The 19,001-nt window shown below is 42.7% G+C and overlaps 1 protein-coding gene across 1 annotated transcript in view; it reads left to right on the top strand.

Moving 5' to 3' along the window:
* The window catches only part of CMC1 (C-X9-C motif containing 1), a 36,366-nt gene extending 21,977 nt beyond the window's left edge, over window positions 1-14,389 (top strand). The window contains exons 3-4 of the mRNA XM_009898331.2: window positions 11,984-12,074; window positions 14,186-14,389. Coding sequence (XP_009896633.2) covers window positions 11,984-12,074; window positions 14,186-14,300 — 206 coding nt within the window. The 3' untranslated portion in view covers window positions 14,301-14,389. The remainder of the gene's footprint in view (window positions 1-11,983; window positions 12,075-14,185) is intronic.
* Window positions 14,390-19,001: the final 4,612 nt, after the last annotated feature.

Below are 19,001 nucleotides of genomic sequence, written 5' to 3' on the forward strand. Positions count from 1 at the left end.
TTCTCCCTCCTGCAGTCTTTCAAAGCTCCAGTGACGCAGCAGTTACGTCCTACTCTTCTGCAGTGTTCAGAGAGGCCATTGTGAGCTGGGCACTGGCTTTGGAGACTTTTTTGTCAGCTCCTTGAATTTCTCCTTAATGATTTTTTTGTTGAGTCATGTTGGATGGGAGATACTTAATCCCAGTTCTAATCATTTGAAAATTGTTTAGTCTAAACCAGTCATTAAGTCTCTCAGGTGGGACCTAACTGTGTTCTGGAAGGGCAGTCTGTTTTGTGACAAGGCAATAAGAAGGACATCAAAGTACTTCCAGCTTTAGGCCAGACATACAAATTTTAGGTGGCTAAAATGAGGTAAAGTGAATAGAATTGAATTAACCAGGTTGGAAAAGACCTTTGAGATCATAGAGTCCAACCTATCACCCAACACCATCTAATCAACTAAACCATGGCACCAAGCACCCCATCCAATCTCTTCCTAAATACCTCCAGTGGTGGTGACTCCACCATCTCCCTGGGCAGCACATTCCAATGGCCAATCACTCTTTCTACGAAGAGCTTCTTCCTAACATCCAGCCTAAACCTCCCCTGGCACAGCTTGAGACTGTGTCATCTAAATTCCACTGGAAGTCATTTTTAGTCTCTCTTCACACAGGTAAATGAGGGTAAGACCATATATGAAGGAGAACCATGATCAATGCATATGTGGTGTAGCATTGGCATGCATAAAGCAAGGATGGTAATGCTATGAATTTCTGTTAGGTTATTTGATCTCTTACAAAAGCCATGTAGAAATCCTTGGGCTTTGTGAGATTTGATAAAGAGCTGTTTGTTTCTTTCCTATCTCAGGTTGCTTCCACACTGCCTGGGAGTCCCATTGATTAATACTAGAGGAGACACTACCCAAACACCAGTGTGCTTGTGGTTCTGTGCAGCTGTGGACTGGCAGGATAGCAAGTGCCTTTCAGCTCCCACCAGGATTCAGTGAGAAGGAGGGGAAGGGCAGTTAATGCCTGCCTACTTTCTTACCAACAAGGTTCAACTGCACGCTGGAGTTAGCAGTTGCACAATTTGGGGTGAACAACTGGAGTCAAATGAAGGTTTTTTACTTTTATAGCTGCTTTATTTCTCTCTTTTATTTACCTTTTCTTTTTTTTTTCTTCTTTAATCACTGGACATTAGTTGAGTGAGGAAGAAATGAAGCTATTCTATTCTATTTTCCTTAACCAATTTGTCATATTACTTCCTGTTTCATAACTTCATTTTTTTTTGTCCCCAAATATACAGTACATAAGGCTGAAGTCAAAATATGTAGGGGGAAAACAGGCAAAAAATCCTAACAGTATAAACCTAAATTCATAAATCTGAGACTTTTAACCAGCCTGCTGTGCAAGAAAACAGATGCCATGCAATAAATTAATACTAAGCTGAATAATAAACAAGATGTATTGTTAAAGTTCTTGAATGCAAAGAAAGTGATTTGAGACTTTCATATGCTTGTTTTCTTTGTTCAAATGAGGCCCTTGCATGTGTTTTCTTTATTGTTCTCTCTTGCACACATTTGAGCTTTGAGTTGAGAACTCAGTCTCTGGTTGGGCAGTGGTGATTAACTTACACTAAATAGGCAGCAGTAGTGTGATTTGAGAATGAAAAGGATTCATTTCTTTTAAATGAGGGGAAAACCCCCAAGATTGAAGGAAGTAGTTTACATAATCTGTAAACTAGTTAAGGAGCTGAATATTTATGCAGGCTGAAATTGAAGCTTAGTTGCCCTCTAGGGGTTTTACATTAATACAGCATATGCTAGCTTTTGGGTGTTTGTTGGGTTTTGTTGTTGGGTGGGTTTTTTTGGTGGGTTTTTCTTTCTTTTTTTCCCCTCCCCCCCCCCTTCAGAATAGTGGTGGAAAATCTTTGGAAAAACTTACATCCTGACAAATCTGTGGTGGTGGAAGCATGTGTACATCTGCATTCAGTGAGTAAAGCTCATTTGGTGAGGACCCAGAATACAGAGGAAAGATTTTTATCTGGATTCTATTCTTGTAGTTTCTGTGTGCCAATGAAGAAGGTACTTGCTGCAATCCAGGAATAGCACTGAGAGGTCCCAACCAGGAAAAATTGTGACATAGAAATTGGAATACACCCCAAAGAGCTTTCAGTCCTACATAGACAGGGAAGATAAAAAGTTATGAGAGGATGTAGTGGTGCTGCTTGAGAAGCCATGGGAATGGCGGCAGCAAGACCCTCAGTCAGCTTGTGCTCGTGTTCTGGGCACTGCATGCTGGTTTTAATTCTTGGTATCCTCAGCAGCCACTGGTTAATGCACAGGGGTCCTCTGTCACGTTTTGCCTTACAGCAGGTTGAACTTTGTGGATCCTGTGATTGAACTTGTTAGAAGTGAACTTTGTCTCCTTTAGAGAGCTGTTGACAAAACCAGAGTAGTTCTGTTTGGGTAGCATATGATATTTCATAGTAAGTATCCTCATGCCATGGGAAGAGAGGTTTAGGCTGGATATTAGGAAGAAATTCTTCCCAGAAAGAGTGATTGGCCATTGGAATGGGCTGCCCAGGGAGGTAGTGGAGTCACCATCACTGGAGGTGTTTAAGAAGAGCCTGGATGAGGCACTTGGTGCCATGGTTTAGCTGATTAGATGGTGTTGGGTGATAGGTTGGACTTGATGATCTCCAAGGTCTTTTCCAACCTGGTAATTCTCTTCTATTCTAAAGTAGCTTGCCATGGGAAGAAGTGTGACTAAAGTAGCTTCTCAACTCAAGCCCCAGTGCCCTTGACTAAATTTTTAGTGTCTCCTTTGCCAGTGGTTCTGTGGCAGTTCTATTGCTAGTATTTGTTTGAAGAACTGCTACATAAATTCTTAAAGTGCAGTTCTTATAAATGTGGAAACCACACTTGTGATTATCGTTGCTGTTTCTTTCATAATAGTGTTGAGACTGTAGTTCTCTAAAATCCTTCTGCATCAGAAACAAGATACTTGGAGCAGGCAGAACAGATGCATTTAAACAAGCAGTTCCTGCCACTCTTGACTACATGTGTGCATACAGTTCAAAGAGCACAGTGCAGTCAACTGTCAGAAGTCAGAGCACTGTCTGTTACACCAAACTAGATTTGTGCCAGTAAAGTCTATGTTGTTACACAGATTTTAGTGCTGTTTGTCCATTAAACTTTACACTGAAGATCTTTTTCTTGAGGGACTTCCATATCTGAGAAATGGCATTCTGTTTTACTTTGTTGACTTGTCAAAGGCTTGTTTTCATGCGGTTAGGGATGGTCTCCAGAATGAGCTGCTCCATCACCTTACCAGAGATGGAGGTGAGGCTGATTGGTCTGTAGTTGCCTGGGTCTTCCTTCTTGCCTTTTTTGAAGGCTGGAGTGACATCTGCTTTCTTGCAAGTCTTCAAGCACCTCTCCTGTTCTCCGTGATTGTTCAAAAATGATGGAGAGAGGCTCAGCAACAACATGAGCCAGCTCCCTCAGCACACACGGATGCACCCCATCTGGATCCATGGATTTGTGCAGTTTCAGTTTGTCCAAGTGATCTCTAACCCAGTCTTCGCTGACCAGTGGAGTATCTTCCACCCTCCAGTTCTGCTCTCTTATTTACAGTGACTGAGATTCCTGCAGGCTGGTCTTAGGAGTGAAGACTGGTGCATAGAAGGCACTCAGCAATTCTGCCACCATGGCATCTTCTGTTATCATCTCTCCTACCTCATTTGTTAATGGGCCCACTTCTTCCCTGTTCTTCCTTTTCTCATTGATACATTTGAAGAACCCCTTCTTGTTGTCTTTTACCTCCCTAGCCAGACTAAGTGCCGAGAGAGCCTCATCCTTTCCTGTGTCTCTACATACTCTGGCAGCATTTCTATAATCCTCCCACCCTTTTTCCACATGTTGTAAATTTCCCTCTTCCATTTGAGTTGGTTTTTTTTAGGAGCTCCTTGCTTAGCCATGCAGATTTCCTGCCTCCTCTACTTGAATTTTACTTTATTTTTTGGTTTGATTTAAGGGAATACACCTGTCCTGAGTTTGAAGGAGGCAGTGTTTGACTATTAACCCAAAACTTTGGTACTGGAACTTTGAGTTTAAAAACTTGCTTTTCCAAATACAGTAAAGTGAACTGAGGGGGGAAAAATCCCCATGTGATTCCCAAAACAGCATGCTGTAGCTTAGAGCTGGTGGCATGGTGGAATAGGTGTGAAATTGCCCCTTGGAGAATTATGTAAAGGACTGCTCTATCTCCACCGTGTGGTAGAAGGACACCACTGCTGTTCCTGCCTGTTGGAGAACTGCTGTCAGAAATAGATTTTTTTAAAAAAAAACAACTTGGAAGTTCAGCTAAGGAACTTCCTGTCACTGTGGGACAGAGGGAGGGGGATGTTGCTTCTTTTAATCATCTGTTACGCTAACTTCTAAGCTGTCCCTGAGTGGCTCTGCAGCTCTCGAAGGAGGTGGGAGGATAAGCATCAGCAAGGCTACTCTGTGCAGCTCAAGTTGGATGCACTTGTTTATATAGAAGCAGGCAGTGACAGACAGTAGCCATGGGGGAACTTGCATTTGTTCCAGTTCTGCCTCTTCCAGTGCCTGGTGTGGTAATGCTTGATGTCAGGGATACTTACAGCAGGGTGGGAGGAAGATTAGATCAAGTCAGTCTTAAAGGAAACAGCTGTTTAATACGAGTGCAGTTCAACTGTGCTCATCAGGAGGGCTCTACCTGAAGGCTCATGTAGAAGCCAATGCTTGTACTTGACAAGAACATTGCTGAACCAAGTATCTTTAGTAGACACATAATGATTTAAACTGTTTTACAATAATGTGTTTGCTTTGCTATAAAGGATTTTTGGTTTGGGTAATTTCAATGAGAAGAAAAGGAGGTCTGCTTTTCTTGAGCAGCCCAGCACATCTTTGAGCACTTAGATCTGGCCTGCCTGGCAAAGTACAGTAAAGCCTTATATGTACAGTCTCAAGCTGTGCCAGGGGAGGTTTAGGCTCAAGGTGAGGAGAAAGCTCTTCACAGAGAGAGTTGTTAGCTGTTGGAATGTGCTGCCCAGGGAGGTGGTGAAGTCACCATCCCTGGAGGTGTTCATGAGGGGATTGGACGTGGCACTTGGTGCCATGGTTTAGTAGTCATGAGGTGTTGGGTGACAGGTTGGACTTGATGATCTTTGAGGTCTCTTCCAACCTTATTGGTTCTATGATAACAGTTATGCCCTTGCTATTTGTCCCCTGTCTTCTGGGGTTATCACCCTCTTCTTTGTACTGCTGTGCTCTGGGTGTCTTTCTTAGAGACAGGAGAACTTGTCTCTTGGCTGTTAAAGAGCTGGCTTGCTGGAACTTCATAAAGGTGCTGTGTACACGTGCATACAAAGAACGCTGACAAATCTAGGAGTCTCATCAGTTTAGACCCACTCTGCAAGTGATCATAAGGGGTTTGAAAGGCACCTGAGAGCTTCAAGGTGTGAGCCAAGCTTATGGGTGGTAAGGGTTAGGAAGAAACGTAGTTTTCTACAGTGTTGACTTTCTGGCACCTTTTTCTGAAGCAGCTACTGGCTTTTGCAAAAGATGAATGCAGGCCCTTTGTCTGATTCGGTATATCATTTTCTCATGTCTAATTGTAAATGCCCCCCAAAGCAACGTCTTCTTTCTAGGAAATCAGTAACAAGTATACTTCACCCCAAGGCAATCATAGAATCAATAAGGTTGGAAAAGACCTCAGAGATCAAGTCCAACTTATCACCCAATACCTCATGACTAACTAAGCCATGGCTTCAAGTGCCATGTCCAATCCCTTTTTGAACACCTACAGGGACAGTGACTCCACCAGCTCCCTGGACAGCACATTCCAATGGCAAATTACTTTCTGTGAAGAACTTTCTCTTCTCCTCAAGCCTAAACTTCCCCTGTGTTTATAGAAACAGTTTATAGGTTTTGGGGAAATATTCTTCCTTTGCAGATCACAGTTATGCTGTCTTCTTGGCAATTTAGTCTCTCCTTATGTTCACTTCTCAGTCACAGGAGTGACTTTTCAGCATCCTGGTAAATGGTAAGTTATTTGTGGGACAGCAGTGTACCTTTGTGGACAAGAAGGCCAATGGTATCCTGGGGTGCATTAAGCAGAGCGTGTCCAGCAGTTTAAGGAGGGTTCTCTTTCCCCTCTTCTCTGCAACATATGGAGCACTATGTTCAGTTCTGGAGAGACAGGAAAATGCTCTAGAGCCCAATGGAGGTCTACAATGATGATTAGGGGGATGGAACATCTGTATTACAAGGAGAGGCTGAGAGACCTGGGGCTGTTCAGTGTGAAGAAGACTGAGAGGGGATCTTATTGATGTTTATAAATATCTAAAGGGTGGGTGTCAGGAAGATGGAGCCAGTCTCTTTTCAGTGGTGCCCTGCAATAGGATGGGGGGGTACCAGTACAAACTGGGATGCAGGAAGTTCCACCTCAACATGAGGGAAAACTTCTTTACTGTGAGGGTGATGGAGTTCCAGAACAGGCTGCCCAGAGAGGTTGTGGAGAAGTCTCCTTCTCTGGAGACTTTCAAGACCTTCCTGGATGTGTTCCTGTGTGGCCTGGCCTAGGTGATCCTGCTTTGGCAGGAGGGGTTGGACTACAAGATCTCGAGTGGACCCTTTCAACCCCTACCCTCCGGTGATCCTATGATTTTGTATTGGAGTGCAAGAGTTGCTGTAGTCAGCACTAAGATCTCTGTTTTCACTGAATAAGACAAAGCTGGTTTTCTGTGGTTAGAGTGCCCTAGAAAAGATTGGGCAGGGGACATCTTACATAGTGAATGTGTTTTCCCTGAAATTTCTGGAGTCCTGGGATTATCTGTCCCCCCCCAGTCCTCTCTTGTATGCTACCGCACATTCATTATCTGCTCCAGGACAGGTGCCCTCAGCAATATATTGGGGCTACAAAAGATGAAATGGTGGAGGTGTTTTTGGGGGTGGGTGTGGTGATGGGCAGGGAAAGGGAAAGTGTATGATTATGTTATAGCAAATGAATATTTGTGGAGACAAAGCATTTGAGCTGATAACAGAGGTTCACTTGAAAGAATCAAGGTTATTTTATGTCAATTTTCTCTTTACCCTATATAAGATGCATTTAATTATTTCATGCTATCTCCCTCTATTCAAATTAACCTGTCTTATATATATTGTTGTTCAAATTAGAATAATTCTTTACTCAGCTGTGTTATGCATGCTATAGTAGACTATAATAGGAAAGCTCCTGGCATACTGACGATGCATGTATTTTATTTGCTATTGTAATTTAAAAGTAAAATCAGAAATATTGATTTCTACTTGACTGGAGAGATGATTTAGTTTGAATATCAGACTGATCTTAATCAGGTGAGAATTAATTGAGTTGGAGGTATTAGATATTCAGTGATGTTAACTGAACCATGATCAATCTAGAGAGAAGCTTTCTTTTGTACTGTGTTGGAAATATCAAGTAGCTCCTACTCTACAACGTAAACCAATCTCTTCATGTTCATCCTACTACTTCCTTTGGCTCATTAAATGCACCAGTAAGCTGCTCTGTGCATACTGAGGAGTAATCTTCAAAATAACAAGCTAATAAATCACAATTTAATACAAAAGGAAAAGTAAAATAACTTCCCACAAAATGTTACTGATAATATTTAGTATGATTTTAATGTCTTTGTACATATTTTACAAGCATAAATCTCGCTCTCTCGCGCCTGCGCGCTCTCTCTCGCTCTAAACAAATCTTGCCCCTGTTTACATTTTAAAGGTAACTGTGTCATCCTCCTTCCACCATTTCCCCCCAAAGTCCCCCCATGGTTGGGCATCTTTTTTTCTGCCCAGTGGTAGAGCTCAAGGTATGACCCAAACATTGGGCAGAACTATTTACTTTTTTTTGTGTGTGTAAAGGGACAAACCCACCCCAGGAACTGAACATAAGCCTGGTCTTGGATAATGATACAAGCACTTTTTTTTTAGTATTTTATTTTAAGAGTGTGATAGCAGTATCATAAGTGTTGAGAAAATATAAATGGTGAGATAACACCTCTGTAGGACTTTTCTCTTAAGTAGTAAAATTGTAAAGTCTTTAAATAAACCAGAGCCAGATCTGAGAGGATCAATTTATCCCGATAATGGGAAATACTTAATTTATTTTGTGTACATCCACATAGGTGCATAATTGTTCTTGATAAAGCTACAGTTCTCATATATGAATTGCACACCACGTTGCAATCTGAGTCAGTAGAGAAATACCAAGTGCTGCTACAGTTTGAATCTGCCAAAAATGAACTTTCTGAAATAGCCTTCATGCTACACACAGTTCAGAGACTGGAAATAATAATGAGTCCTTGGTATTTTTATATCAACACAGTTTAAGTGCTGTCTACAACTACCTGATGGGAGGTTGTAGCCAGTTGGGGGTTGGTCTACTCTCCCAGGCAACCTGCAACAGAATGAGGGGACACAGTCTCAAGCTGTGCCAGGGGAGGTTCAAGCTGGATATTAGGAAGATGTTTTTCACAGAGAGAGTTATTGGCCATTGGAATGGACTGCCCAGGGAGGTGGTGGAGTTGCTGTCCCTGGAGATCTTCAAGAAAAGCCTGGATGAGGCACTTAGTGCCATGGTCTAGTTGATTGGATAGGGCTGGGTAGTAGGTTGGACTGGATGATCTTGAAGGTCTTTTCCAACCTGGTTGATTCTATGATTCCGTGCTGCTGGTTGTCTGGAGGTAATTCCCAAACACTTTTTGTTCTTCTCTTGCCTTGCACATGGAAAGATTTCATGCTTGCTAAAACACTAAGTACATCATGTTTTAAAAAAGTTACAAAAATTACTGCCCTACAGATACAATCTGTTTGCTACTTGTTCCCCTTTATTGAATTTGGAGCACAAACCCTATGAGGAGAGGCTGAGGGAGCTGGGCTTGCTTAGCCTGGAGAAGAGGAGGCTCAGGGGAGACCTTATTGCTGTCTACAACTACCTGAAGGGAGGTTGTAGCTGGGAGGGGTCTCTTCTCCCAGGCAACCAGCACGAGAACAAGAGGACACAGTCTTAAGCTGTGCCAGGGGAGGTTTAGGCTGGATGTTAGGAAGAAGTTCTTCATAGAAAGAGTAATTGGCCATTGGAATAGGCTGCCCAGGGAGGTGGTAGAGTCACCATCACTGGAGGTGTTTAGGAAGAGACTTGATGGGGTGCATGGTGCCATGGTTTAGCTGATTAGATAGTGATGAATGATAGGTTGGACTTGATCTCAAAGGTCTCTTCCAACCTGGTTAATTCTATTCTATTCTATTCTATTCTGTTCTGTTCTATACACACACACACACAATTTAATTTTATTTTTTGTTTGTTTTTAATGCTTGGGAGGCAGGGTGTTACATTTTTTTTCTTCATACAGTTTTCCCTTTACATACATGCAACTGAAACTTTTTCAGTCCTACAAGCTAATTCCACCATTTCATTTTGAAGACAACACAGTGAGGGGAGCACCCTGCTTCAGATTGAAGGTTAGAGGGGTGTTGGATGCTACATAAAGAACACTTGCATTTTAAACATGGTGCTTTGGTTTTGTTGTCCACTGTGAGTCTGTAAACGCTGAGAGAGAAGTCTGGCTTTGAATCAGCGATAAGCTGTTCAGTGAACTATTTCTGAACTATAGCCTTGGGAAAAGTTCTTTGCTCAGTGTGCATCCCCTTAGACACAGCCTGTGGCACAGACAAGACCCTGTGGGGCTAACCCATGTCAGATATGATGTCATGAACCATATCTGCTCCAGGTGAAAGAGGGGTCCATAGCCAGTTTCCGTGGTAACTAGCAGGCACCTGCAGCTTGTTGACGCAGTACTGGGTCTGTCCTTATCTGTGTATAGAGCATTCAGTGACTGACATTTGTAGCTGTCCTGGCAGCACCTCATCAGAGTTCATTTGCTGGAGAACAAGGGTTTTTTTTACCCTTCCTAACAACTCATTTTCACTCGTGTTGTGCTGAGCTCCACCCCTCATTTTATTCAGCTTGTATGTCTAAATGTTGGGAATAACTTTCATTGTTTCCTTGAAACATTTATTTCTGTTTGTGTTACAGTGAAGTTGCAGACTGGCCCAAATTTACATCTGGTTTCCCTGATGCTTGTTTTGGTAGCTTGCTGCTTGCAAGGCAAAAGAAAATACAGTTCAAGAACTTGTATAAAGTCATTTAGTAAAGTTGTAAAGATTGGATGCACAAGGCTTTTAAAAGATCAGTTCCACTCTGAAAGTGCAGTTGTTCTTTGTATCACTTGTAGAGTATCAGGAAGGGAGGTTCATTTTGAGTTTGACTAGCATTTTGATTACTGCTGGTAGCTGCTGAAGTGTTAAACTGCAATGGATTTGTAGTCAGAGCTGTGTACATGCTCCTTCTGTGGCATCTGGCTATGCACTCTGAAGCTTTGGTCTACACTGCAGGCAGGGCTTGAGTGGGAAGTGAGTCGTGATGGACATTAACTCTTGGTTTGAGATGATATCTGAACTGTTGTGTGCTGTTTGCAAGATTATTCTCCAAACCAATAATTTTAGCAGGTTTTGGTTTGTGAAAAAATTGTGAGAAAGACACAGAAGGGAGGTTGTAGCCAGGTGGGAGTTGGTCTCTTCTCCCAGGCAACCAGCACCAGAGGACACAGTCTCAAGCTGTGCCTGGGGAGGTTTAGGCTGGATGTTAGGAAGAAGTTCTTCATAGAAAGAGTGATTGACCATTGGAATGTGCTGCCCAGGGAGGTGGTGGAGTCACCATCATTGGAGGTGTTTAAGAAGAGACTGGATGGGGTGCTTGGTGCCATGATTTAGTTGATTAGGTGGTGTTGGGTGATAGGTTGGACTCAATGATCTCGAAGGTCTTTTCCAACTTGGTTTGGTCTATTCTTATTCTTTCTTATTCTGTCTTTCTTATTCTTTTCTATTGTATTCCTGTAATCAGGTAACCATTTGTAACCAAACTTATTTTGCACCACACTCTTTATGTGACTGCCAAAGGGATTTTAAGCTGCTGGCAGTAAGAGATGGATAATAAAGTTTGTGTGCTCACACTAGGATACCCAACCTCATGCAGGTTATGCTTTAACTTGCACTTTCTTTCCATTCCCTTGTTAAGTGTGAGCAGCTAGATAACTGGAAGCAGTTTTACCATTTTGCAGCAGTGCCTGGCCATATACCTCAAGTGGGGCCTTCTGAAGCCAGGGAGTGTTTGCAATTGCAGTTCAGGTTTTGTTCACTGGGACATCACACCTTTAGCCAATCAAGACTGGGGAGCTAACAAGTGAGAGAGACCTCCTGTTGTCTTCAGTGTTTTTTTAACTTCACAGCTTCCAGAAGAACTGATTACTACAAAAAACCAAAAACCCAACCAACAAACCAGCACAGCACTTAAGGAAGTGCCTGTAGAGAGCAAAAATCAAGCTGGTCACTAGGCAAACCATAAGATTTCAAAGGCTTCTGATGTTTTTTCCCAGGAAAAAACAAAGCATCTTTTTTTAGAAGTGTGAGAATAGGTATGATTTTTCTGAGATGCTGATGTAGGGACATTTCAGGTAGACAGCCCAGGAAAGAACAGCAGAAATGTGTCCAGTTCTGGGCCCCTCAGTTGAGGAAAGATGTTGAGTTGCACGGAAGCACGTGTATGGATGGGTTACATCATGCTGGGGGAGAATCTGAATTAAAATCTTGTTGCTAAAGAAGTGACAAAGACCTTACAAATATTTTTTAGAATAGAACAGAATTAACCAGGTTGGAAAAGACCTCTGAGATCATCAAGTCCAACCTATCACCCAACATCATCTAACCAACTAAACCATGGCACTGAGTGCCACATCCAGTCTCCTCCTAAACACCTCCAGTGACGTTATGATACTCTTTGCCAATGTGGTTATATTTTAAATAGTACACACATAGGAAGATGGTTTTTACCAATTGTCATTTTTCTAACCTTTTGTTTTTCTCTTTCCTTTTTCCTCAGCATTTACTAGATGCTGCCAAGAAACTGGACTTCTAATGGTAGTGAAGTGTCGGAAAGAGAACTCGGCACTGAAAGACTGCCTGGTTGGCTAGTAAGTTCTTCATGAGTTTTTAGGGTCTTTTGGTTGCATCACCTATACTAAAGTAGAACTGAGTAGAAATCTTTCATCTTCTCAGAAGAGTTATGCAGGGTTAGTGACTTGGATGTATTTGCTGAAACTTTATTTTACCTTGCTGGGCAGGGCCCTACCTGCCAAGATTTTCTTTATTGACTCAAGCTGTCCCATGATTATAAAGATTCTTCCTGTTTCAAATGGTGACAGATCTAGGTTTTCAGCCCAGATAAGATGTAGCCCTGTTTGCATTATGCTGAATTACATATATGTGGGGATAGAGGTGAGCAGCAGCAGCACTACATACCCTATTAGTGAGTCAGGTTAAGTTTGATTTTGCTTCTTGAATTGTTTTCTATGATTTAGTCTTTGTCCTGAAAATGTTCTGCTGTTGTGAACAGCAGCAGCAGCAACAGAAAGTTGTTAGATATTAGAGATATTGATTTGAAGCATCTCTTTTGGAAGTCCTAATTTATCCCCAGTGCCATCAGACTGGTGCCATGGTTTAGTTGATTAGATAGTGTTGGATGATAGGTTGGACTTGATGATCTCAGAGGTCTTTTCCAACCTAGTCTGGCCTATCCTATTCCATCTTATCCTATATTTCTTTAATATCCCAGGGTGAGTTGTGGATGTGTTGAGTATAGCTAGTGGAGAGAGAAGGGGGTTGTTTGGTTTGGGTTTGGTTTGGGGTTTTTTGGTAGAACGTATGCCCTGCCCTGTTAAACCAGAGGTGAAAATTTAATGCCTTTAAATTACTGACAATTATTCCCATGTATTTGGGAAGTGATGAAAAAATGTGCAGCCAGGCAAGACTTGGAGTAACTCAAGTTTTATCTGGACTCCTGTTTTAAAAGAAACAAAATAGCAACACCCAAAGAAATTACTACTGAAAAAAAATGCTTAGTAAATTGCATTGTTAAAAGTATGAGAATATTGAATTTAATGATTGAGGTCCTCAATCCTACATGTCTACTGTTCAAGACATACACTTGAACCTGTTTCCCACTACTTACTTTCATAAAAAACTATGAGTGTACTCCAGTAGATTCCCATGCTGAAGAAGCTAATTGCAAATAATGACTTAGCTGAGCAGAAATAACAAATGTCTTTCCCCTTTTCTACCTTTCCTCTGCCTGGGTTCACTGTAGTGGTTTGAAAAGGATTATGCCTCAAGAGAAAGCAGTATGAGGCACTTCGTGCCATGGTTTAGTTGATTAGATGGTGTTGGGTGATAGAAACATAGAATCAGTAAGGTCAGAAAAGACCTCAAAGATCATCAAGTCCAACCTGTCACCCAACACCTCATGACTACTAAACCATGGTACCAAGTGCCACGTCCAGTCCCCTCTTGAACACCTCCAGGGATGGTGACTCCACCACCTCCCTGGGCAGCACATTCCCAGAAAGAGTTGTTAGCCATTGGAAGAACTTTCTCCTCACCTTCAGCCTAAACTTCTCCTGGTGCAGCTTGAGACTGTGTCCTCTTGTTGGGGTGCTGATTGCCTGGGAGAAGAGATCAACCCCCTCCTGGCTACAATCTCCCTTCAGGTAGTTGTAGACAGCAATGAGGTCTACCCTGAGGCTCCTCTTCTTCAAGCTTAACAACCCCAGCTCCCTCAGCCTCTCCTCATAGGGCTTGTGCTCAAGGCCTCTCCCCAGCCTCGTTGCCCTTCTCTGGACACATTGAAGTGTCTCAATGTCCTTAAATTGAGAGGCCCAGAATGGGACACAGTACTCAAACTGTGGCCTAACCAGTTCTGAGTACAGGGCAGTGCTGAGTACTTAGTACCACGGTTTAGTTGATTAGATGGTGTTGGGTGATGGGTTGGACTCGATGATCTCAAAGGTCTTTTCCAACCTGGTTAATTCTGTGTTCTGTATCATGAGAATGCAAACCCACCTTGGTGTTTAGAATTCCTGAAGGTAATGTAACCATTTATGTACTTTATAAACAAAGGTATTTTGGTCTTGCAGGCAGGCAAATCTTCTGTGGGTGTGAAAGGAATAGCAGTTGTTAGTGTTTGTTCATACAATATCTGTTTAATTTTCCAAGATGAAAACCAAAAAGTTATGTATTTGTCTTGTAGCTATTCTGATCCATTATTCTATGAAGAATGCAAAACAGAGTACTTGAAGCAGCGAGAAGAATACAGAGCAACCGGAATTAAGAAAAAAAAACAGAAGTTTGCTTCGAATGTGTAGTTGGAATGGAAAATTATCATATCTGATTTTATATCCAACTTGGATTTAAATCATCTGCACCCCCCTGTGTGGAATTTAACACAAAATGAGATGAGAATAAAATAATGTCTGAACTGAAGGCAGGTTTGGGTTTTTTTACTAAATCTTTCTGCGAATAAAGATGCCATGCATGCTGTTGCAATGAAGTTGCAAAGTTCTCTCTCTGTTCTTCTGTTTGGACTATGAGATTTTGTTACCAACTTATAAATGGCCTTTCAGAATTTAAAGCTTGTGTCTGGTTATGTTTGGCAGGCTGCATGAAAACTGAAGTGTGAATATTTTTAGTTCAGAGAATCATAGAATCAACCAGGTTGGAAAAGACTTTAGAGATCATCAAGTCCAAGCTATTGCATAACATCTCATGACAACACAACCATGACACCAAGTGCCACATCCAGTCCTTTTTTGAACACCTCCAGAGATGGTGGCTCCACCACCTCCCTGGGCAGCACATTCCAATGGCCAATTACTCTTTCTGGGAAGAATTTCTCCTCACCTTGAGCCTAAACTTCCCCGGCACAGCTTGAGACTGTGTCCTCTTGTTCTGGTGCTGGTTGCCTGGGAGAATAGACCAACCCCCACCTGGCTACAACTTCCCTTCAGGTAGTTCTAGACAGTAATAAGGTCTCCTCTGAGCTTCTTCTCCTCTTCTCAGTTGTATTAACTGATCACAAATTGAGTATACATTAAATTAAAATTGGTCTGTTTGTTATGTGAAGCTGAGGGCTTATGGAGATTTCTTTGATGCTTTTACTAGAAGAGAAAGGTGACAAATACAGAAGAGAAGAATCTGGGAACAATTTGAGTTAGCTTTTTGATGAAAATGCTGAGGCATGCCAGAGCCTGATAGTATTTTTGCCTGCACTGTGACTCATTTTTAAGTTTACATTGTTAGAAGAGATGGATGCCCCATGCCTATGTGTGGCCAGACTGACCATTTTGTCTGTAGAGAAAAGTCATCTGATCAAGACCTTTCCTGGGAATGGGAGAAAGCATGCTGAAAGCAAAACTGAGAGCAGCACCCTCCCATGCTTTCCTTTTTCAGAATGAGGATGATTGCATGAGAATCTACACTTCAGGAGTGAGTGATCACACTTGAAAAACCTTGGGTAGAGGTGACTAGACAACTAGACTAGATACATAAGATGCGGGTCATTGCATGTAGAAACTAAGTGTAATCAAGTCCTTCTTTGAAAAGGGGCATACAAAGAATCTTTTGTGTACCTGAAACTGCTTAATTGTAGAACTCTTAAATCACAAAATTAATTTGGATGTAAAAGACAAAAGATCATTGACCTAACATCACCATGACCATTAAACCATGTCCGCACACGTTTTGAATATCTGCAGGGATGGTGACTCCACCACATCCCTGTGCAGCCTGCTCCAGTACCTCCACTTCTTCACAGCTCTGGCAGCCTGGCTGTGTGCTCCTCAGCCCCTCCACCTCCCAGCGAAACCAGGCATGTTAACTGCCTGCACTTACTGGGAAGTGGCCAGCTGCAGGTGATTAGGAAGGGAACTGATATGGGACAGTACATCATTTAGCCATCTCTGTCTACAGGGACTGCAACTCTAATGGTTCCCAGATGGACCATTATGGTCACTGGAAGGGATTGCCTAGGAAGGTGGCTGAGGCCCCATACCTAGAGATATTCAAGGTGAGGCTTAATAGGGCTCTGAGCAACCTGATCTAGTTGAGGATGTCCCTGCTTAGGCAGAGGGGGTTGGACTAGATGCCCTTTAGAGGTCCCTTCCAACCCAAACCATTCTATGATTCCATGTTTCTTTATATGGTTTTTTTTTTCAGTTTGAAGTCAGGATTCTGCAGGATTTTTACACAGTATTACTCTGCATAGGAGTAGACAATTGCTGGAATTAATCTAGGCATGTCTCCAGTGTTTGCAAGTTAGCCTGTACAGGGCAAGGTTTACCCAGTTACAGAGACAGGGACTAACTCCAGCAGGTCATCCAGTCTGAAAGTGTGGTGATGCCACTAGCCCATCATAGTCACTATTTGTGTAAGTGCATGATGTTTTCTAACATGTGACCTTAAAAAATAAGGTGGCTTTACCAAGTCTTACTGCTTCTTACAACTAGAAGCTTTCACAGAGTTGTGTGGCTTTCACTGTAGCTGTACAGGTAGCCTGCATGCTCTGCTGTGGCTGGCAGGAGCAGGGAAGTAACTGTGCCCCTGTACTCAGCACTGGTTAGGCCACACCTTGAGTACTGTGTCCAGTTCTGGGCCCCTCAATTTAAGAAGGACATTGGGACTCTTGAATGGGTCCAGAGAAGGGCAACAAGGCTGGGGAGAGGCCTCGAGCACAAGCCCTATGAGGAGAAGCTGAGGGAGCTGGGGTTGCTTAGCCTGGAGAAGAGGAGGCTCAGGGGAGAACTTACTGCTGTCTACAACTACCTGAAGGGAGGTTATAGCCAGGAGGGGGTTGGTCTCTTCTCCCAGGCAACCAGCACCAGAACAAGAGGACACAGTCTCAAACTGTGCAAGGGGAAGTTTAGGCTCAAGGTGAGGATAAAGTTCTTCATAGAAAGAGTGATTGGCCATTGGAATGTGCTGCCCAGGGAGGTGGTGGAGTCACTGTCCCTGGAGGTGTTCAAGAGGGAACTGGATGTGGCACTTGGTGCCATGGTTTAGTAGTAATGAGGTCTTGGGTGACAGGTTGGACTTGATGGCCTTTGAGGTCTTTTCCAACCTTATTGATTCTATGATGACCACTTGTTCAGCCAGCTCAAAACCATCCACTCTGTGGTGGTATTGGTTGACATCCATGGAATAAGGTCTTAAAATGGAGAAGACTGATTTGTCACCTAGTACCCTCTCATAGTGCAGCATGTGTCAGTTTCTGTAGCAAAGTTGCTATCATTGCCTCTTTGTAGCACTTGGGAGAACTTTGCAACTCATCTTTCACTTGAGACTACAGTCTTTCAGTGTATTAAAGCTCTGTTCAAACTCCTGAGACAGGCCCCCTAATAGTGTGATATCTAAAAGGAAAGAGGAAAAAGGCATCACACACTTATTACAAAAAGTTTGCCTTCATAGAGTCAAATGAAAACTGAAGGAAAAGATGAGTAGCTGTTTGTTATGCACAGGATTTTCAAAGGGAAATGAGGCTAACTACCAGTGCAGTTTGAGACATGACCTGGCAATTCATCTGTAATCCAGAAACCAATTCTGTCTCATATTTAGAACAACCATACTTCTCCTGTGTTGTCTGTTTACTTTGCTGGCCCCAAAAGGGTCAGATGAGTAGAAATGTAACTGTTCCATCTAGTTAAAAAAACAGGTCAGTAACAGTGAGCACCTGGTTCATTCATGGCACTCCCCTAGATCAAACATCCATACTCAAACTCATCCTACCAATACAATAGAATAAAATTAACCAGGTTGGAAAAGACCTTCGAGATCATCAAGTCCAACCCATCACCCAACACCATCTAATCAACTAAACGATGGCACTAGGTGCCTCATCCAGGATCTTCCTAAAACCTTCCAGTGATGGTGACTCCACCACCTCCCTGGGCAGTACATTCCAATGGCCAATCACTCTATGAAGAACTTCTTCCTAACATCCAGCCTAAACCTCCCCTGGTGCAGTTTGAGACTTCTGGTGCTGATTGCCTGGGAAAAGAGACCAACCCCTACCTGGTTACAACCTCCCTTCAGGTAGTTGTAGAGAGCAATAAGGTCACCCCTGAGCCTCCTCTTCTCCAGGCTAAGCAACCCCAGCTCCCTCAGCCGCTCCTCACAGGGCTTGTGCTCGAGGCCTCTCCCCAGCCTTGTTGCCCTTCTCTGGACACATTCCAGCAACTCAACATGTTTCTTAAACTGAGGGACACTTCATTATTGTATGTTTAGAACCACTTTCTCTTCCATTGTAAAATATAGCGAAATGAATTCTGTTGGACACTGAGCTCAGTTCACATTTAGTTCAGATTTTTCTTTTAAGAAAAAGTTCTGACTGCAATTTAGTTAAAACTAGCACTTACCTTTAGTGCTCTTAACAAAAGTACTCTTGTCTGCTGTCCTGTGTTAATAGAAGTACCACACCACTCCCCCTACAGAAAGGTGCAAAAGCCTGACCCTGAAAAAGCCCCAAACCACCACCAAAACTACTCAACCCCACATGCCTTTCTGTATTCAAACACCACAGAAACCTTGCTGCTCTGCAACCACTATTCTCCTTGGGGCCTGCCTGGAGATCAGAAGGAAATAACATGCGAGTCAATCACGTATCAGAGCTTTTCACTCTTCCTTACCAGGCCACAGCATCATTAAAAAGGCTGGTTTCTTAGAGCAGGAGCCTCAAAGTCTGCTGCTAGTTGGTTTTGAAACAAAATTAAATCTGCTTCACATCACCAGTATAGTTCATATTGTACTTACATGGGCCTCTGCTAAATTGCTTGGAGTGGGTATTGTCTTTACTGTAGCTCCACCATATGTCTACTACTGCTCTTGCCTGCTTCCAGCTGTAAAAATGTGACTGCATCACAGCCAGTTTGGGAGTTTGTGTTCATCAGCAGGGCTCGTTCAATGTAAGAGGAAAACTAACTCAGTTGTAAAGCCACAAAACTGTCGAGGAGACTTTTAACTAATTCTAAAATCTGAACATCTGGAGTGAACCAAACAGTGGAAGTTTACATAGA

The sequence above is a fragment of the Dryobates pubescens genome, chromosome 4, assembly GCF_014839835.1.
Source record: "Dryobates pubescens isolate bDryPub1 chromosome 4, bDryPub1.pri, whole genome shotgun sequence".
In the NCBI taxonomy this organism is placed as follows: domain Eukaryota; kingdom Metazoa; phylum Chordata; class Aves; order Piciformes; family Picidae; genus Dryobates; species Dryobates pubescens.